The sequence below is a fragment of the Pongo abelii genome, chromosome 14 (assembly GCF_028885655.2).
Source record: "Pongo abelii isolate AG06213 chromosome 14, NHGRI_mPonAbe1-v2.0_pri, whole genome shotgun sequence".
Taxonomy (NCBI): domain Eukaryota; kingdom Metazoa; phylum Chordata; class Mammalia; order Primates; family Hominidae; genus Pongo; species Pongo abelii.
This window is the reverse complement of record NC_071999.2, coordinates 106457932-106480538: the sequence shown is the minus strand read 5'-3', so window position 1 is coordinate 106480538 and position 22607 is coordinate 106457932. Positions and strand designations below refer to the sequence as shown.

Sequence of the window (22607 nt, the reverse complement as noted above, 5' to 3'; positions counted from 1 at the left end):
TCTGCGGCTGATTGGGTAATAAATTTATCTTTTAGAATCAATTGACCCTTGAGTGATTCGGGTGACAGGGGAGTATATTTTCTTAAGGCCTCCCATAGCCGCTTGAGGAAGGCAGAAGGATTTTCTTCCTTTCCCTGAGTTATGGTGGACATCATTGAATAATTCATGGGCTTTTTTCTAATTCTTCTTAGTCCTTCTAGAACACAGCTCAACAGATGTTTACAACTCCAGTCCCCATGATCCGAGTCAAGGTCCCAGTGGGGATCCATACTGGGGATGGCTTGCTGACCGGTAGGGAATTTGTCCCTTTCTTCAGCTGTCATTCTGTCATTTACTTGACTAAGATACCAGGTATCTCCAAACTCTCAGGCTGCAGCTAAAGCCGTTCTTTTCATTAAAGGCCAGGGTTTGATCTAACAGTAGCATGACATCTCTCCAAGCGAGGTCAAAGGTTTGCCCTAGACCCTGTAGGACATCTATGTACCTATCAGGATCATCTGAAAACTTCCCCAGGTCTGCCTTGATCTGCTTTAAATCAGAGAGGAAGAAGGGGACATGTACCCGGGTTGAGCCAAATTCCCCTCCCCCTACAGCTTGAAGGGGATATAACCGATAGCCCGGGGGTTTTTGTGGTCCTTTGGAGATTTCTTTGCTTATGTCCTTCTGGGCAGGGGAGATTAGAGGAGGATTATCCTTAATAGGAAGGGGAGCTATAGGGAGGCTAGGATATGGGGGTAAGCTGAGAGGTCCTCCTGTGGGATATAAATTGCAAGCTTTGCAATTTGTGTATTCTCCTTCAATGAAAAGAAAGCTTGGACATAAGGCATTTCACTCCATTTGCCTTCCCTCTTACAGAAAAGGTCAAGCTGCAGGATAGTATTGTAATTTGTACTTCCCTCAGGTGGCCATTTTTCCCCATCAGAGAGAGAATATTGGGGTCAAGCCATAGTGCAGAAAAAAATGAGCTGCCTCTTTTTCAGGGTTTGTGGGTCAAATTGGTCCCAATGGCTTAGGATGCATTTCAAGGATGAGCCTGTTGATGCCTGAGTGTTTCCCATTTGAAAGACAAAACCGCCCACGGTTTTGGTTTGTTTCTCCCCCTGCCCAAGAACCCACAACAGTCCCTGGACCCTGCTGATCGGAATAGTTGCGCTCACCGATGCAGCAGCAGAAACAACCCCTGCCCAAGAACTCACAATGGTCCCTGGACCCTGCTGATCAGAATAGTTGTGCTCACCAACGCAGCAGCAGAAACACTAGTTTTCCTCACAGACCACATGGAGGACCGAGGAAGGTCGGATTTAGCGGCTCTTACCGAAGCATTCTCGAAAACCTGCACCCTTGCCTGTCCTCCTAGACCACAAGGAGGACTGACTGAGAAAAATCGGATTTAGTGGCCCTTACCGACGCATTCTCGAAAACTGTTAAGAGTCCTAGGCATTCACCTGTTAGTATGGGGACTTTACCCCTGTCCTAGAAAGATGTTATGCCCCAAAAATGAAGTGGAGGGCCATACCCTGAGGGAGGGAAGGGATCTCCAGGTTTGGAGGAGTGACACCATTTGTCCTCACTTATATGAATAGGAAGGATACAATTTCTGAGGCTCCCCATATCCTAGCTTCAGGAATAGCTTTTGTTAGGCCTATTAGTCTGAGGCAGGATCCTAAAATTCCAGGTAGTCCCCACTACAACGGGGCTTTGGGCAAAAACTATGTCTTTCTGATTGGTGAGCCTGGGTGCCTAAAGAAGGTAACAGAGTCCTGGAGTTTATACTAGAAATCATTCTTATAGGAGAAACTAGAAAAGCACCAGAGACAGGTAGCAATTTTTAGAAGCGGGACTTACCTCAGAGAACAGAGGCTAGAGGAAGTTTGTCTGGCAGGCATTAGGACCCAGGGGGCAAGGGTCAGGATAGATAGGATAGATGGGCGAGTCTCGCTTGGGCGACATGCCTTTGAGAGTTCCGCTCATGGCCGCAGGGTCAACCAACTTGTTGTCAGGACCCCGGAGCTGCATGGCTTTCCTCTCTGTCGACCCTCGGCTCAGCCCAGAAGTACAGGAAAAGCGGAAGCTGGTTCTAGGCAAACCAACGGTCCCAACTCCGAAGAGTCGGGGGTTGTTAGAGAGCCCTTTCCCAGAAAGCCTGACACCCGTGTCTTTAGTCCGGCGGCTGCGCTAGTTGCTTTTAACTGGCCGACAGGTGCCCGGTATTTAGCCCCCGAATTCTAAGGAAAGATAGGACAGAATAGCAAGCGAAATGGGTCCGATGGTACTCACTGCTTGGCGACAGGCGAAAGTCCCTTCGTGGTCGCCAAAATGTGTCCAGAATTGGTGGGTTCTTGGTCTCACTGACTTCAAGAATGAAGCCGCGGACCCTCGCAGTGAGTGTTACAGCTCTTAAGGTGGCAAGTCTGGAGTTTGTTCCTTCTGACGTTCGGATGTGTTCGGAGTTTCTTTCTTCTGGTGGGTTCGTGGTCTCACTGGCTTGGGAGTGAAGCTGCGGACCTTCGCAGTGAGGGTTACAGCTCTTAAGGTGGCGCGTCTGGAGTTGTTCGTTCCTCACGGTGGGCTCGTGGTCTCGCTGGCTTCAGGAGTGAAGCTGCAGACCTTCCCAGTGAATGTTACAGCTCATAAAGGCAGTGTGGACCCAAAGAGTGAGCAGTAGCAGGATTTATTGCAAAGAGCGAAAGAACAAACCTTCCACAGTGTGGAAGGGGACCCGAGCGGATTGCCACTGCTGGCTCGGGCAGCCTGCTTTTATTCTCTTATCTGGCCCCACCCACATCCTGCTGATTGGTAGAGCCAAGTGGTCTGTTTTGACAGGGCGCTGATTGGTGCGTTTATAATCCCTGAGCTAGACACAAAAGTTCTCCACCTCCCCAACAGATTAGCTAGATACAGAGTGTGGACACAAAGGTTCTCCAAGTCCCCACCAGAGTAGCTAGATACAGAGTGTCCATTGGTGCATTCACAAACCCTGAGCTAGGCACAGGGTGCTGATTGGTGTGTTTACAAACCTTGAGCTAGATACAGAGTGCCGACTGGTGTATTTACAATCCCTGAGCCAGACATAAAGGTTCTCCACGTCCCCACCAGACTCAGGAGCCCAGCTGGCTTCACCCAGTGGATCCCGCACTGGGGCTGCAGGTGGAGCTGCCTGCCAGTCCTGCGCCCTGCACCCGCACTCCTCAGCCCTTGGGTGGTTGATGGGATGCCGTGGAGCAGGGGGCGGTGCTCATCGGGGAGCCTCGGCCGCACAGGAGCCCACGGAGGGGGTGGGAGGCTCAGGCATGGCAGGCTGCAGGTCCCAAGCCCTGCCCCACGGGAAGGCAGCTAAGGCCCGGTGAGAAATTGAGTGCAGCGCCAGTGGGCTGGCACTGCTGGGGGACCCAGTACACCCTCCGCAGCTGCTGGCCTGGGTGCTAAGCCCCTCATTGCCCGGGGACAGTGTGGGGCCCGCCAAGCCCACATCCGCCCGGAACTCCAGCTGGCCCGCAAGCAACGAGCACAGCCCCGGTTCCTGCTCGCGCCTCTCCCTCCACACCTCCCTGTAAGCTGAGGGAGCCGGCTCCAGCCTTGGCCAGCCCAGAAAGGGGATCCCACTGTGCAGCGGTGGGCTGAAGGGCTCCTCAAGTGCTGCCAAAGTGGGAGCCCAGGCAGAGGAGGTGCCGAGAGCGAGCAAGGGCTCTGAGGACTGCCAGCACGATGTTACCTCTCACAACTGCCAGGGTCTTTGCTCAGAAAGCACCTGCCCTGTAGCCCTATGAAAATATTCACAAAGCCACTCCTTTCTGACAATATCACGAAGGGCTAATTTCCCCCCAAAATAAGCAAATACCTACACATCAATAAGAAAACCCAAAGGGCAAAGGATCTAATAGTCAATTCACAGAAATACAAATGAATCTATAAAGAAAAATTCAACCTTACTCATGATAAACAATGAAAACAATATACCATTTTTCACTATCACACAAAGATCAAAAGGCAAAACACACTTTTGGCCAGGGAGAGAAGAAACAAGCTCTCCTTTAAGAGGTAAACTGATAATACTTAACTAATTTATCAAAGCACATATATTCCCAGCAATTCTACTTCTGCACGTGCAAAGTGGATATAAAGGGTCACTCATAATTTCATTATTTGGGATAGCAAAATACTGGAAAAATTATCAATAGAGATCTGGTGAAATTATATGACGGTTACATCCCTATGACAGGTTATTAAAAGTCATTAAAATGAAAAAGATAATGCTTTAAATTAGGCATGGAATACTCCCAAATTAGTATGTTAAAAAAACAAAGGTTGCTTCGACAGAGGAAAAATAAATGGCTGTGATAAAAGTGTGGTATGGAGAGTAACTTTTCCATTGTAGACTCTTATGAACCACTAGATTTTTTTAAACGAAGTATTATAAATTCTGAGTATTACCACTCAATAAAATAAGAAACTAAAATTATCCCAGCAAATTGCATATATAGTAGTCCCCCCTTATCCTTGGGGGACATGTTCCTACGTCCCCAGCAAATGCCTGAAACTGTGGATAGTATAGAACATGATTGCTGTCAATTAGAACACTTTCCTATTTATGTCTTATACACACACATTTAATGTCTTTTCCATCTTAAGCACTTATCATGCACTGTGGCCATAACTTTTGAAGTTTGACTTTTGATAGCAAAAGTAGCACAAATTTCTTTTCCTTCTTCACAATGCCACCGACGGAAGCTTCATCCTTACCGCAGAGCTTAGCAACCTCAGCACGACTCTTTTCTTTCCTTATTAAGTCTAGAACTTTCACCTTTTCACTTAAAGGAAGCACTTTATGGCTTCTCTCTGGCATATGTGAATAGCCAGCAACACTACTCTTGCGTGCTGGGGCCATTATGAAATAAAGTAGAGGTGACTTGAACATAAGCACTGAGGTATCATACAGTTGATGTGATCACCGAGGCGGCTTTTTTTTTTCCTTTTTTTTGGGGGGTTTTTTTGTTTGTTTGTTTTTCAGAGACAGGGTCTCGCTCTGTCCAGGCTGGAGTGCAGTGGCACCATCATGTCTCACTGCAGTGAGGTGGCTTCTAAGTGACTCATGGAGAGGGAGTGTCTACAGCATGAAGATGCCAGACAAAGAGAGGATCCACATCCCAGGCAGGATGGAGCAGGAGGGTGTGAGATTTCATCACACTACTCAGATAGTGCACAATCTAAGACTTATGAATTGTTTATTTCTAAAGTTTTCCATTTAATATATTTGGAATGAAGTAGACCCTGTGTGTAGCTGAAACTCTGGAAAGGAAAACTATGGATAAGGGGGACTACTAGAATACACTTCAATAAAATAGCATTTTAACAAAATCCTAGTTTCCGTAGAGTAGTTCTCCATCTAGCTGTCCATCTTTCAAATGTGGAGAGAGGTGAGATGAGGGAGAAGTATGGCCAGAGAGGGGAGACAGGTCTGTGTGGGTGTGCAGGTAGATCCATAGCTCAGTGTTCACTGTGAGAGGTGAACAGAGAACATTCCAAGCAATGGGAATGGCATGATACAAGGCACAACGAAGTCAAACTGAAAGGCACCTTCAGGGAAAAGAAAGGAGTCTCTCATAATTCATACACAGAGACCAGCACTGGCAAGAAACAGGACTGTGGGTGAAAAATCAGGGCTACAAAAAAAAGCCTGTGTTGTGATACAAAAGCATTTAAACTTTATCTTTAAGCAACGGAAAACCAGTGACTTAAAAAAAATAAAGCAAAGATATGTGAAGATAGCATAGGTAATTCAGTTACATAAACTGTGACCAGATTGAGAACAAAACCAGTCAACTGAACCAACTATTAATGCACCAAACGTGGTGACTTTCTTAGTGTTGCATCTCTTTATGGAGAAACTGTATTGTTATTTCAAATTTCACTCTTAAGGAAATTTAGAAAGTGAAGATGCATTTCTGTTACCAAAAAACAAACAAACAAAAAACACAGTTCTGAAGCTGTAAAAAGTGAAAGTTCAATCAGGAAATTTCAAAGAAAATTAAAAAAGAACAAAGAAAATTATAGCCCTCTAGCTCAAACTGAAACACTAATTAGAGATAACATATATCTTGGGAGATAAAGAATTTGGTGAATGTGCCTTAAGTATTATAATTTAAGGTTAGTAAAGAAATTTGAAAGAAAATATCTACTATTAAAAGAACACTTGGGCCAGGCGCGGTGGCTCACGCCTGTAATCCTAGCACTTTGGGAGGTCGAGGCAGGTGGATCACGAGGTCAAGAGATCGAGACCATCCTGGCCAACATGGTAAAACCCCGTCTCTACTAAAAAAACAAAAATTAGCTGGGCGTGGTGGTGTGTGCCTGTAGTCCCAGCTACTCCGGGGGCTGAGGCAGGAGAACTGTTTGAATCTGGGAGGTGGAGGTTGCAGTGAGCCAAGATCGTGCCACTACACTCCAGCCTTGTGACAGAGCAAGACTCCGTCTCAAAAAAAAAAAAACAAATTGGATTGTTTAAACAATATCAGAAAGAAATCTTTGGAATATGTAAGAATAGTTTTCTGAACACATATGAAGTCCAGAATTCTTTGTTCATGCTCCCATTCAATAGTATCTCCACATCAAATACCCCCTATCACACAGATACATTCTAAAAAATTAAAATTAATTTATTCTGGTAACTGACAGGATTACAGTCACTGGAAGTAAACCGCAAGAGAGAAAAATATGATTAAACCCTAAATGGGAGACAAATGTCTCAAAGTATGATGTTAAACATCATAGAATGCTATTTAAATAGCATGCTTAACAGCATTAGGTACTATCAGAGCTCTGTTCGTGAACAAGAGCTCTAATCAATCAGAGACCTTGGGACGTTTGCTAAGTGCAGGCATTAGTGAAATATTTTCCCACAGTGTGGGGCCCAGCCCACTTGTGAGAAGTGGGGCAATTTCAGTCCAAACATGGACATGACATTCTATAGCATTGATTCATATCATTATGAGTCAATGATTCACAATTTTTGTCATATTAGATTTGGTAATATGACAAAATCTTTGTGAATTTGATTTATTTCCTGATATATTTTTATAATTTTTTGAGGGTATAGAACATAATTTCCTAGCAAGCTATCCAATACACAAAACATAGGTACTTAGATAGTCTTGACCAACTGCATAGAATTATTTGATAAAAATATCAACTACAGGATGGGCACAGAGGCTCACGCCTGTAATACCAACACTTTGAGAGGCCCAGGCAGGTGGATCACAAGGTCAAGAGACTGAGACCATCCTGGTCAACATGGTGAAACCCTGTCTCTACTAAAAATACAAAAATTAGCTGGGCGTGGTGGCACGCGCCTGTAGTCCCAACTACTCGGGAGGCTGAGGCAGGAGAAATGCCTGAACCCAGGAGGCGGAGGTTTGCAGACCGAGATCACGCCACTGCACCCCAGCCTGGTGACAGAGTGAGACTCCGTTTCAAAAAAAAAAAAAATCAACTATCGGGTCTTATACCAGAAACGACCATGGTACAAACTTGAACAAACTTATAACCTGAGATAAATGAGCCAGAAACAAATGGAAAAAAAGATAACACAAGAACAGAGTAACAAACTGCCCATTTGTCAATTCCATAAATACTAATAAGTACCTCAATTTAAAAATCTCATATCTCTTTGGTCTGGAATAGAATACAAATATTTTGCAGTCGTCTCAAATTGTCTTCAGAATCAAATTACAAGCTGTTATTCTCATTATGACAAAATAAAGTCTCCACTTTAACCAAAAACATGATTTCTCAGCTAATTATCTAATTAGACATACTAAGTTATAAAGATACATTTTAATCAGAATCAAATTAACCTTCAAAAGGCAAAATTCTGTCACTTCTAAAGATAGTCACAAAATAAAATATAGGCTACAAAGGTGATTTCAAAGGAAGTATGAGTTTTAAGCAACAACTACTGAGCTACTACCTATAAAATGCTACAAGTATTTACAATATTGGTCTCAAAATGCATCTAGATAGATCACTTTTGCCACACTTAAGGAAAATCAGCCCTATTATTTGATAGTTATACTTTACAATGAAAATACAGCAATGTTTTTAACTTTTTACATATAACTTATAGATTAAAATTTTGGTGATTATATTCATGTGAAAATGGTGGGCTGGCACTGAACTTTCCCTCCAAACTCCTTCTAGGATATACTCTTACACTGCAGAATACAGATGGTTAAAAACCCTATTCCCAGACTCCCTTACAGCTGAGGTTTCCATGTGACTGCATGAGGTTCTGGATGTGCAAATGCATGAGATTTGGAAAGGAAAAGTGAGGTAGCAGTGAGGCACAGACTGTCATTCCACTGCCCGCTCACTGCTTTTGGGGGGTGTTGAGAGTCAGGACACAAACTTACTTAATCTATAGGCATAATGTACTTCTAAAGCCACTCAGCTTGGAACTTGGGCTTATTGGGGACTAGAAAACAACTGGTGGGGAATGGGAGATGGGGGAGGTCTTCTTAAAAACATCACAGGGTAAGAATATAGGAAGGGATCAGCCAAAACCAAGATGAAAACACAGATTTGCAAACCCAACACTCAACACCATTTTTGCCCTAAAGTCATTTGCCATTCCAGGAAAAAAGGACTATGAATATAAGCTATACTTTTGGTGGCATCAAGAAATCAAAAGCATAACCACGAAGACAAGAGGTCACCAAAGTATCAGTTTATCAAAGAACCCTGAAAAACTACCCCCACTTTTAGTGGGCACCATAAAGGAATGCAACCTCAAGATAAGACTGAACTGGAATAAAACCAACCATTCTCTAGAACTGCAACCGGGCTGTGTATCCCCTCAGGAGTTCAAGGAGCCTTCCACTTTGAGCTTAGACTGCCGTAGTCACAAATACTAGTGTCCATAGGCATGTGGCAGAAAAAAAATTGAAAAATCTCTATGAGAAAGAATCCATCATCCTAGGTTTTGATTAATAAAATAATAATTTTTAAAATAACTGTATATGACAGTATAATAACAAGGCCCAACAGGAACTCAACAGCACAACCAAGAAACAGCATAAAAAGCAGTTAATACAAGTAGTCATAAGACTTCACATGTCAACATTATCAGACATGTAGTACAAAACAAGCTAATTATGTTCAAAAAATAAAAGCCAAAATTGAAAATTCAAATAGGAGACAAGAAAAGATAAAAACCAATGAATCATACTTTTAAAAGAACCAAATAGAAATTTCAGAACTGAAATATAAACAATTGAAATCAGGAACTCAATGGGTGATTAATTAATTAACTACAGCATAAGGGAAGGTAAGAAAGAAAGAAGAAATTATCCAAAAAAGATGAAAAATATCAAAGAAAGCATAAGAAACGTAAGAGATATATTAAGGAGGTCTAAAATGAAAGTTATAGGTTTATTCATCTGTGTGTGTGAGATTGTTCCAGAAGTAATAATGGTTGAGAATTTCCAAAAAAAATTAAAAGACATTAATCTACAGACAAAATATTCAATGAATTCCATGTATATATGTACGCGAATCAGCGAAAAGTTAAAGGAAATCTAACAAAAACAGAATAAATGCTACCAAAAGAAAAAAGTAATTATGTCCAAACAAGCAGAATGCAGAATGAGTGGGGAAGTCTCACCAGAAACAGTGAAATAATATTTTCAATAAATTGAAAAAAATACTGGCAAAACGAAGATTTCTAATTTTTTTTTTTTTGGTACAGACAGGTTCTCACTATGTTACCCAGACTGATCTTGAACTCCTAGGCTCAAGGGATCCCCCCACCTCAGCCTCCCAAAGCACTGGGATTACAGGGGTGAGCCACGGCCCACAGCCAAGACATCTAAGAAAAGTAAAAACGCATTTCATGAACAAGGCAACATAAAGTCATTGGCTGTCAACAAAAAGAGTTTGTCCCAAGTAAACCTCTAAAAGAAACTATCAGAAACAAAGACAAAGAAAAGGCAAATATGTGGGAGGAATGGAATGAATGATGACTAAAATAATAAGAGAAATGGCCTTGGGGGATAATTGTACCCAAGTCAGGAGACAGTAAACGGACTTTAAATGTTCTAAGCTCCCTTGTCAGGCTGGCAGCTCAGGTGAAAAGACACTGTTATCAGTTTTTGATAAATTAAGGATATATGTTGTAATGTAGAGGTTCTACCAAAAGATCAGTAGTATTTATAACCCCCAAACTTGTACAGGAAAAAAATTAAATGACAAATACTGCAAAAGAAAGAAAAAAAAGGAAAAAGGCCAGAGATTGGATAAGAAGAAAACATTTTTAAAAATTAGAAATTTAAACTCAAATATACCAGCATTTCTGTTAACTTTCTAAGGAGCAAACGGTCAAGATACAAGACAAACATATCAAACTGGGCTGAAAAATTATACACTGCTTACAGAGGCACACGTGAACTGTCTTCACGTGTAGGTCGAGAGTAAAAGCACGGAGAAAGCCATAGCACACAGAAGATAACCATCAGGAAACAGGGAGAGATCCACCTGGAGCCCAGAACATCAGCTTCCCGATGGCTGGGGAGCGGCAGGGCCACTACTGAACTCACCTCAAAGTTCAAGGACACAAGGACAGTCTACCGCCAAGGCACAGCGAACAGAAAACAGCCCTCCTGCACCCATGGTAGGGCTAACCAGGGCCCACAGAAGTCTCCCTCTGGGAAAGAGGCACAGGCATGAAGACACGGATCCCATGAAGCACAGGGTCAGAGGCAAACCCTCAAGCTCAGGATGAAGCAGGCATGCAGAAATCCCACAAGCAGCCCCTTGGTGCACGTGAGAAAACCACTGCAGGAAGGCTTAAGCTCGACCCAGCTCATGCCTGCAGTGACTCAGCACCCCCTCCCATCCACCCCCTCCCCCAAAGGCCTAATGGAAGAAGAGTTGACACTGTTTTCAGGCATAAGTATGCCTTCCTCTGTCTTTCCTGTCCTATTCCACCCCTTAGCCATCAGCCCATAATCCCCCCACTCACCCACCCCAGTCCTAGGCAAGTACTAATCTATTTATCTCTGTAGGCCATATGTGTTTTTTGAATGGTGTACTGGACTGAAGAGTGTCGTGTCAAAATTCACATCCACCCACAACCTGTGACCGTGACCTTACTTGAAAACAGGATCTTGGCAGAGGAAATCACGTATGATGAGGCCGTACTAAATGGGAAGGGTCCTGAATCCAACGTGACTAGTGTCCCCATAGAGAACGGGAACCCTGGACACAGAGATGCACAGAGAGAAGGCAACGTGACAACTGAGGCAGGGATTAGAGTTATGCTGCCAAAGCCAAGGAACACCAAGGACTGTCGGCAACACCAGAACCAGGAAAGAGGCATGGAGTGGATTCTCCCTCCAACACCCTAGGAAGGAACCCACTCGGCTGGAACCTGCATGATAGACTCTGGCCTCCTGAACTGTAAGAGAACAAATTTCTGTTGTGTTAAGCTACAGTTAATGATCATTTGTTATGGTAGTCCTAGCAAACTAACACAAATTCCATAAAACTGGAAATAAACTATCTACAGAAATCTAACAGATAAAGAAATAGTGGCATTTTCTTAGAAAATGTATCATACAGGAGTTCCACGAAATAGCACAAATCTCACAAAATGCCACGCTGAAAAAAGAAGCCAGGCACAAAAGAACAAATACTATACGATCCCATTAATATAGTTTTAAAAAACAAACAAAAGTAATAATGCTGCTTAGGTATGCGTAATTCAAAGGAAGAGTGATATGAAAACTGAAGGTTCTGAGAAGTCAGTCAGATAGGAGACAGCTCTAGGGAAGATGGAGGGGGAATCAGAATCATTGAGAAGGAGAAGAAAATGAGGCTGGTGTAAAAAGAGCTGGCTGTTTTGTAAATACTTCTAGACCCAGTTGATGTTTACATCGATTTTTGCTTTATAATAATACACTCAATTATTCACCTGTGTTCTATGTATGTTTCTGTATAGTTCACAATTTAAACAAAAGAAAAAAGAGAAGAAGGAAGGAAATAAAGCCACCAGTTATAACGCCAGTAGCTTCCTGAGATTTGGTTAGAACTAAGGAAGTATGTCCCCCAAAGCCAACAGTTCCAAGGGCAGCCACTTGATTATCAACCTCCTCACTGTGGCAGAGGTGCCGGTTCTTCTGGGAGCCTGGCTGAGCGGTACAGCAGTGGGAGTCACTACCGAAGTTCATTCTGGGTACCCTTCCTTCCTCCATCCTTCCAAAGATTTTGCAATCACTGAATCACTTCCTATTTGTAATATCTAGAGTAATTTTTCTTAACAGCACATACACACTGACAAATACAGTTCATCTAGAAAGGTTCAAGAAAAAAACAAAGTGGTATTTCCAACATAAAGTATTAACAGTGACAAAGCAGAGGTCTAGATATTGAACTTTAGAGGGACACTTATCCGTCATTCCTAACAGATGTCTTAGCACAAGCATAAAAACTAAATCTTTATTTAACACTTTATGGAGTTAATTTTTTAACATTTATACAACAAAAACAGGTGGAGAAGGAAGGGTAAAGTACAGAGGCATGGAGAGGAATAAAAAACAGTTGTTGTTACCTGGAGTCTTGTATTCATTTCCAAGAAATAAAAATTCTTCTTAGAGTCCACAAGGAACTCCACAGTCCCAGCAGAGGAATATTTTACTGCTCTGGCAAGAGCTACAGCTTGTTCTCCCATTGCTCTTCGAGTCTCCACATCCAAAAAAATGCTACATATACAGAAAAAGTGTTTGTCTACATTTTGGACAAAAATCAAGTTATCTTTCATGTGCATTACATAAACATTTTCTTAAAGTTTACTCAGATATAGATCATGTATACCAATTTAAGAATTCAAAATATTATGCTTTATATATGTTTTATAATATATGTTGACTATATTATTAAGCATAACATGCTTAAATAAGTCAACTTTAGATCTGTATAAAACATTTGAACCTTTCATATTACTCTGCAACTTCAATCCATTTACAAAATATATAACTACTCTTCAACTTCTAATATTTAACATATATATTCAGAATTGTTTCGAGCCAAAAACTGGGAGAAAAATAACTTCTTAGTATTTAACATACACAATCAATCCTCATTGCTCATGTAGTCCATATTTACAAATTTGCCTACTTGCTGAAATTTATTTGTAACCCCAAAATCAATACTTAAGGCGCTTTCATGGTCGTTTGTGAACAAGTGCAGAGAGGTGAAAAATTTGAGACTCCAGCATGCTAAGGCTGAACAAGGTGATGCTCTCCCTTCTTGTTTCAATGCTCATACTATAACAAGCATCCTTTTCAAGGTCTATTTAGTGTCACTTTTTTTGCATTTGTGTGTGTGTGTGTGTGTGTGTGTGTGTGTGTCATTTCACGGTGTGAAACGGCCCACCAAGCATGGTCCTTAGGTGCTGTCTGGGGTTCCCATGTGCAAGAAGGCCATGAAGTACCGTCTGGAGAAAATGTGTGTGGGATAAGCTTTACTCAGGCATGTGTTATAGTCTCGTTGGCCAGGATTGTGAGTTCACTGTTAATGAATCAACCACAGATATTAAATGAGAAATACACATAAAACAAAATTATGTATTAATCCACTGACGAAAATGTTATAAGCAAAGACTCGCAGGAACCTAACCCTGCATTTCCCCTAGGGGCAATTATTCAGTGTTCACTAATTCAGTAATCAAGGTGACTTTAGAGAACATAACTGCCACAAATAACAAGAATCAGCAATACATCCACTAAATCCTGCACGTTTGGTTTCAAGATACCAAACCCACCTTCAAGCATGCAAGTTAAGCTAAAATGACTTCAACAAACCCTGAAAAAAATATCATCAAACCACTTTGCATTTTCACAGATTTTGCTTCTATGAAAGAAAGGCTCTGAGAAACAAAACATTAACTACTTTTCTATTTGTGGATTAAAATTATTCTCAAATGAGCAGGATTGAGATGACATGCTATAAAAGCTTTATTATGGAATAGTATAAAAAACTTGCATGAAGCTGCCTCCAATATATAGCAATTATTAATACATAGCCACTCTGGCTTTATCTATGCTACTTGCCCACTTCTCTACTGGACCCACCCTTTATTGTTTTTAAAGTAAATCCCAAATTAGGTATCATTTCACTTGTAAAAACATACATATCTGTTTCTATGAGATAAAGTACCCTTTTGTAACACAACTACATAAAAAACAAGAACTCCTTAAAAGCATTTAATATCCACTTGGTATTCAAATTTCTCTATCTCATAAATATCTTTATACAGCTGATTTCTTTGAATCAAGATCCAAATAAGGTCCAAAACTGCATTTGATTGGTTTTTGTATCTTAAGACTCTTTTAATCTGTAATGCCTCTTCCCCATTTTCTGGCCAAGCATCTGGTCATTTTACTGTCTTATTCCTCACATTTTTGGTTCAACTGCATGCAACCCCACGGTGTCTTTTAACATTCATATTACATTTCTATTTCATATAGATTGCTAGTTAGACTCAGAGCCTTGAATATATTCAAGTTGGATTGGGGTGGGGGAGGGGGAAGAGTTCACAGGTGGGAAGTGTACTTCCTACTGTCTCCCTTTTGGTGAAGTTAGAATAAATCAATGGGTTCAAGTGTTATGAATTATCTATAATATAGTTTGCATTAACCTAATGTATAGACATAGATGACATTTCAACAATAACTGGCTGACAAAATTAATGCAACTAAAAAAAAAAACCCAACTAACAATTAATAGCACAACATTTGGAGAATCTCAGTGCAGCTCTGTGAAACTATCTTTCTCCTATTTGATCTTGCCCTTGCCCTTTTCAAAAGCCCTGCTAGATATCCAGAGATATGAGTGACCCTAGCTAGCACTGCCCTCAAAGCACATTAGTAGATTCTTTTTTTTGGGGCGGGGGGGAGAACAGGGTCTTGCTCTGTCACCCAGGCTGGAATCTGGTGGCATGATGTTGGCTCACTGCAACCTTGGCCTCTGGGGTTAAGCAATCCTCCCACTTCAGCCTCCCAAGTAGCTGGAACTATAGGCATATGCCACCAGTCAGCTGATTTTTTACTTTTTTGTGAAGATGAGGTCCCACTATGTTGTCCAGGCTGGTCTCAAACTCTTAGGCTCAAGCAGTCCTCCCACCTCAGCCTCCCAAAGTGCTAAGATTACAGGTGTGAGCCACCATGCCCAGCCGATTCTTACTCCAGGAACTGAAAACTACACATTCCATTTATTTTAACATTTCACAGTGTACAAATACATATCAGGTCAGTATTAATGATGAGTTCTAGCTTTTTCATTTTGATTCCTACTGCTGTATATTTTCCTTTTTTTCTCTAAATAAGTAGATAAGGTATTCATTATGAAAAGTTTATATTTCTAGACAAAGAGAAAAAACAAACACATTTTATGACTCAAGGTTCCCAGTCTGGAAAAGATTTCTATCCCAGGTAAGACTTGAGTAGGTTTTTACTAAAAACAGAGTGTTAATTGAATTGGAATTGATAATCAGTCAAGGAAACAGAAAATTGCAAGACATGTGTGTTGAAGACTCTTACTGTTCCACAGGTATCCTTTTTCCCCTTCCTCCATACTATAGAACTACAGTACTAGTTCTAGCTCAGCACATGGTTTCTTAAGAAAAAGATTAACAAGTCTCCCTAGCTAAGTGTCTAACTTCAGATCAACACGAAGTAATTAGCTTCAGCACCTTCCAGGATCTTCCTAAAGACACAGGAAGAGGATTCCCTTTGGCTTTTCTTCCTCCTCCCTTCTTACATCCTGTTCCTGGGCCTTGAGAACTAGATGGCCACATCTTATGTAAGCTACACAGTTCTTCACAGCATACTGGCTGGTGTGTAAGCACAAGCATCCCAAGAGAACAGGAAGCGGAAGCTGGCAGTTTCCCAAGGCCTGGGCTGGAAACTGGCACAGCATCACTTCTAAGTAGTCTACAGGTCAAGCATTCACAGAGCACAGAATCAAGAAAACGGATCCTTCCCCTCACTGCTCAAAGAGAAAAATGGCAAAGGATTTGGGGTCCATGTTTTAAAACTAATACACCATGCCATATTTTTAAAAACCAATGTAACTAAAATACAGTTTAATTTTTACCATTACTCTGGGATTAAAAGTATACTCACATTCTCACTTACTATTTTCAGAAACTATATAGGCATTATATCAAGATATGCTAGCTCTGCTGATTAAAGCTACAATAAGCTATACTTCTTAGTGTCTGGTAATTAAAAATTACTAGGAACACTCACCTGAGGATTTTTAAGAACAAAGAGAATACCAGAGTATATACAAACAGCAACCTAGCATCAAATGAGAAATGAGGCCCCATACACCAAACTCATGAAAGGTGCCCTGGAGAAGTACCCAAAGTGGCTCTGATAATTCAAGGAATTTCCAAGAACCACACTCCGGAAGCCTTTCATGGTAGGATAAATTCAGGACCAACTTTATGAGCCCTTCACCAACATGAAAGTCTAGAAGGCATATATCTCAGAAATCCCGTGAAGTACCATCAGGTTCCATACTTCCTAGAAGCCTGCAGAAGTCACAGTTGGCTGTCTACCCAACTTTCTCCTCTAATAAAAACCCACTTCTTTTTCAAGTATTCTCTCCCTTTTACACATTAAAGCACTGAGGAAATCAAGTAACAAATTCTTAATTATAAAAATATGCAGTAATAGAGTCTACATGAACATTAGTGCAATTGTAGCCAATAAAGCAAACAAATAAAAAAAGAAATGTGGCTGGGTGCAGTGGCCCACACCTATAATCCCAGCACTTCGGGAGGCTGAGGTGGGCTAATCTCTTGATGCCAGGAGTTCAAGGCCAGCCTGAGCAACATGGCAAAACTCCATCTCTACAAAATACAAAAATTAGCTGGGCATGGTGGCACTCGCCTGTAGTCCCGGCTACGTGGGAGGCTGAATTTGGAGGATCACTTGAGCTTGGGAAGTGGAGGCTGCAGTGAGCTGTGATTGCACCACTGCACTCCAGCCTGGGCAACAGAGTGAGACCCTGTCTCTGAATGCATGAGTCAGTGAATGATGAATGAATGAATGAAATGCATAAAAGCAGCCGCTTTATAAATGTTTCTTAGGAGGGACTTACCTTGGTGCTTCCTCCACCACCTTCTGATTTCTTCTCTGAATTGAGCACTCTCTTTCATTAAGCCATAAAGCATTCCCATGTTTATCACCTAGAACCTGAAAGAGCAATACCATTTGAAAAACCATATAACCACACCCACAAAGTAGATGATGGTTAATATTTTCCCCATGCAACATCTCTTGGTTTTTAATACTCAAACCTCATAGTATATACATACCTCTCAAAACATTATTTTGATTCATGTTAACAAAGGAAAACTATATTTATTACTCCAAAGCTCAATAAACCGTTTTTATCAAAAAGATTTGAGGAAAAAGTGTTCATATCACCTTTCAAATACAATGAGTAAAACACCAGAATCAGTTGTACAAATTTTGTGAAGGACACTGAGTGTTAGCGAAGGGGATAAACACTGGATGTCAATGTTGCTGAGGAGTGCCACCGCAGCTTTATTACAAACATCTGCTCGATGTTAACATTATTAAATGTCTGTTGATTGGGAAATGACATTGTATGCATTTCCATCCAATATGTAATCTGTTATTTATCTATGGATGTCTGTACTGTGGTTTATTTTTGTTCTAGGAAACTGCTAAAGGTCTGGAGTTAATATACAAACATAATAGTTTTTCCCATTTGCGATACTCATTGAACATCTCTAACCTGAAAATCTGAAATCCAAAATGCTCCAAAAGCTGAAATTTTTTGACATGACGCTCAAAGGCAATGGTCACTGGAGCATTTTGAATTTTCAGATTAGGGATACCCAACCAGCAGGTATAAATACAAATATTCCAAAACCCAAAAAAATCTGAAATCTGAAACACTTCTGGTCCCAAGCATTTCAGTTAAGAGATACATTCAACCTGTAATGGAAAATAAGCTGAGATTGCCAGATAAAATACAAGATATCCAGCTACATTTAAATTTCAGATAAACAATGAATAATTTTTTTCTAGCTATGTCCCAAGTACTACATGGAACAATGATTTTAAAAAATCATTGTTAATCTGAAATTCAAATTTAACATGTATCTTTTTCAGCTAAATCTGGAAACTCAAAAGCAGCTCTTCATTAAAGTTTTTGCCTAGAACATCTGATTTTCAGAAACGGATCAATCTATTTTCAGATTTAAGGAGTTGATGTATATTTCTGAATACATATGTTAGGTTTACAGAGGTAAGATCTGTTTTAGAAGCCAAAAGACCAGGCACTAATTTTAGTTCCAAACAGCTATGCAACTTCTCTGGACAAGTCATTCTGTTTCTTTGTGCATTATAAATAGCAGATAATATCAATCTTAATATTTTATATGGCTTCTGAAAAAAATCAAATAAAGATCATGGTTATAATTGGTAAAATGTAAAATAAATAGTTAATATATGACTGTAAAGCTAATTTTTAGGAACAAACCCTTTCTGAAACTCAAGAATGATTCCAAGCAATGAAGGAAAACATAACAGCAATAAAATGCCAATAAGCTGGAATTTTCTAAGACTCAAAGGTGGCTGCATGAAGTAAATCTAAAAATATTTGAAATCATTAAAATAACTCTCAACCTCTTTTTAAATTCTAGTTGACAAGAAAGTAAAAGTAGACAGTCTCCAAGAAATAAAGCCAAAATAACCAAGAATTCTCAGAAATATTTCCAACTATAAAATATCAGATTCATATACAGAATCAAGAGTTTGTTCTTCTCTAAATTCTGTATAGTCTCCCAGTTCATTTTTTAAGAAGTCTGTGCACTTACTAGGCATTCAACAAAAATGATTTGCTGATTATTTATTCCATTAAATACATGAGAAAGCCATGTAATCAGAAAACATTATAAATAAATACTGCTTTTAAGGGAAGTTAATCCTTAAATGTATCATGAGTTTTTAAAAAAGTTTATAGGTTTACACGTACTGAATGTAGAAAAATCTCTAAGCTATACTGCTTCCTGAAAAAGCTTTATTATAATAGACAATGTCACATAATGCAAGCCTGTTGGTATCCCTAGACCCAACCCAGGAAATGCCAGTAGTGCCCTGGTTGAGAAATACTGGTTTATGCCACAAAGAGAGGTGCCATTCACACTACCAGTACAGTTTCATTGTGGAAAGGACATAGTATATAATGGCTCACGTGAAAAATAATAGGTGACATACACACATATACTTCATAGACTATGTATGGAGGAATAGCCAAGAAACAGTAACGGTGCCTGCATTTAGGGACAGAAACTAGAGGACTTAGAATAGAGTAAAAGGGATGCTTACTTTTTATTAATTACCCTTTATCATGTGCAGAAATTACTTAATATAAACAAATAAGTGAAAACTAAAGAAAAGTAAACTAAAAACCCTTCTAAGTATAGATCAGATATGAGAATATCTGTGTGGCCTATTAACTGGGAGGCATTTTCACTTATGTTTAAAAATATCACCCAGGCTGTATGCCATGGCTAAATAAAATAAACTAAAAAGCTGATCCAGGTATGTAATTATTTAACACAAAATAACAAACATTTATTGAGTATTAGTAATGTGAAAGACAACGGTCTGGTTGCTGGGGACAGCAAATGAGTAAGACCTACTCTCTACCCTTAAGGACCTCATGGCCTATTATGAAATTCAACTAGTTAAAGATAAAACAGCCTACCTAAGTGGTCTTCCAGTAGTGTGAACAAGTGCTAGATGGGGAATACAGTGAAGGACAAAATTAATTCTGCCCCTAGGATCTTACAAGAAGGACAATCTAAATATCTCCCTTAAATTACAGATTTAAATAGCCAACTGTCTACTCAACATCTACACTTAGATATCTAATGGGCATTTCAACCTTGATTTGTCCAACTTTACAACCTGATTTCCTCCCTCAAAAACAAGCACATCTCACAGTCTTTCCTATCTCAGTAAAAGCCCATTCCATTCTTCTCATTTCTTAGGCCAAAACCCTAAAATCACCTTATTTTTTTTCTTGTACATAACATCCATCTATTAGAAAATCTGGTCTACCTTCACAAAATATCCAGAATCCTAGCCTGGGAGAGAGAGTAAAATTCTGTCAGAAAGAAGGAGGGAGGGAGGGAAGAAGGAAAATTCAACATTGTTAAGATGTCAGTTCTCCCCAGAATAATCTCTAGATTCAATATGACCCAAATACAAATCTCCCATCAGATGGGGTGTGTGGGAGTGGAGGTGGAGGTGGGAGTGGGTGGGTGTAGGCATAGGTGTCTGTAGGGGGAACAGGTTGACAGGTGAAGTCTAAACTTTTCACGGAAATTCAAAGAACCTGAAGAGAATAAAAACTATCCGCAGAAAAACAATACATTTAGACCACTTACAGAATCAGGTTTCTAGATTTATTAGAAAAGCAAAATAGTTAAGAGAATGACTAAATCTCACTTAATTTGCAACAAAAGGTCACTGCAATAAATGATGCTGGAAAAAGTGGATATCAGAATTTTAAAAATTACTCTGACCCTGCCTCACACCAAACAAACAAAATAATAATAAGTAAAGGAGAGTAACAGACTTAAATATCACACCTAAAACAAAAAAAACTCCTAACTAGGGTACACAAAGTAGACTTAAACTTGACTTCACTATAATTCAGAACTTCTGTTCTTTGAAAGACATTATTATCAAACAGAACAGGGAAGCCGCATGAAGGGAGAAGGATACACTATACATACATCTGACAAAGGACTCATAAACAAAATAGATACAGAACTCAGACACTCTAGTAATTTTAAAAAATCTAATTTGAAAAAGGAAGGCAAGGATGAAAGTTTGAGAAGTCACTTCACAAAATAAGCCATTCAAATGGTCAATAAACTTATAAACAGATGCTTAACATCATTACTCATCCGGGAAATGCAAATTAAACAGACAAACCATCGTAAGTCCACTAATATGGTTAAATGTTTTCAAAAATTGAAAATATCACATGTTGGCAGGGGTGGCATCAATGGAAACTCTCATGTATTTCTGATGGGAGTATATATTAGTACAACCAGAGTACCCACTAAAACTAAAAATAACCTTACTACGTAATCCAACAATACCTCTCTTCAGTCTATCCTAGAGATGTATATATGTTCATAAAAAGACACAGCAATTTATTTCTAATATAAAGAAACTAAAAACCCAAAGATCCATCAATAACAAAATGGATAAACTGCAGGTGAGTCAAACAATGGGAGAGCACAGAGCAATTCTTAGAAGCAAAGGACAACAGAGCCTCAGGGAAGAATCTCAAAGATATGATGTATGAAAAAGAAGACGTGACAGAGTACATCACTGGATTTCATTTATGCAATTTAAGAACTAATCTCTGACATCAGATACGAACAGCAGTTACTTTTGGCAGCCACAGGTAGGGACTGACTAGGAAGAGGTGTGATGGGACATTCTCTATCTAGACCTGGATGGTTGTTACACAATTAGATGTGTGTGTATAGAAATTGTCTTGAATTGTACACTTAAGATTTATGGATTTCACTGTGTGTGTGTATATATATATGATATACAGATATATATATGATATACAGGTATCATATATATGATATACAGGTATCATATATATGATATACAGGTATCATATATATGATATACAGGGATCATATATATAATATCTCAATTTAGAAAATCTTTTTAAAAAGGCAAAAAACAAAGCCTGCTAGCCTCAGAAACTGTGATCAATGTTGTAAAACATCCAACTGATTATATAAGTTTGGATATTTTTTCTTACTTCAGAAAATTTGAGGATCTAAATGATGATTTTCCACCCATAAATAATATCTATGAAAGTGACCATTAAACTTAAAGAATAAACTGACAGAATCTAGGACTTTTTATATCATGCCCCTGTCAGAAAATATAAGGTCAGCAAATAACCTTTTATTTATCTGGTTCTCTCTCCACACCAAATTAAGATTTAAAAAAATACTTAAAATTCATTATTTCTAATTTGACATTTGTTTTTATCAATTTTAGCTATTACATATCAATTCATAGTCATAATGTATAAAATTAGCATGAAGGCATTTTCAACAGGCAAATGAAAACTTCAACAGACTTGTCTTCTTCCCTGTTTTATTTTAGAAAACCCATTTTGTTTTGCTGAAATCTATGCCCCTACATAACCACTTTAAGGATTAATATCTTAAACTGAATAGAAGAAATGATTTACCAATCTCTATACAACAAGCTCCTAGCAGAACACCTGTCACGGCAAGCTACACGGACATTTGGTAAACTGAAGTAGCACAGGAGTCCAGGTCAGGCACTTTTCTTTCTTAAAAAATGCCCTATAATGGTCCAGTCTTGGAAGGAGATTAGCCTGGTCGGCTATCTCGGGAATGCTTTTTTTGGAGGTAGATTTTTGTATCATTCCCAATTCCAACCAACATCCTAGCACTTTAACAGAAAGTACAACAGATTCTAAAGGCACAACTCACAATC

General features: G+C 39.7%; 1 protein-coding gene across 5 annotated transcripts in view; it reads right to left on the bottom strand.

Annotated features, from left to right (window-relative positions):
* Positions 1 to 22607, bottom strand: part of PCCA (propionyl-CoA carboxylase subunit alpha) — a 461053-nt gene that overhangs the window by 261558 nt on the left and 176888 nt on the right. For all 5 annotated transcript variants that reach the window (XM_024230769.3, XM_054529192.2, XM_054529194.2 and 2 more), the window contains exons 11-12: positions 17158 to 17252; positions 12599 to 12749 (exon numbers count right to left, since the gene is read on the bottom strand). In XM_024230769.3, coding sequence (XP_024086537.1) covers positions 12599 to 12749; positions 17158 to 17252 — 246 coding nt within the window. The remainder of the gene's footprint in view (positions 1 to 12598; positions 12750 to 17157; positions 17253 to 22607) is intronic.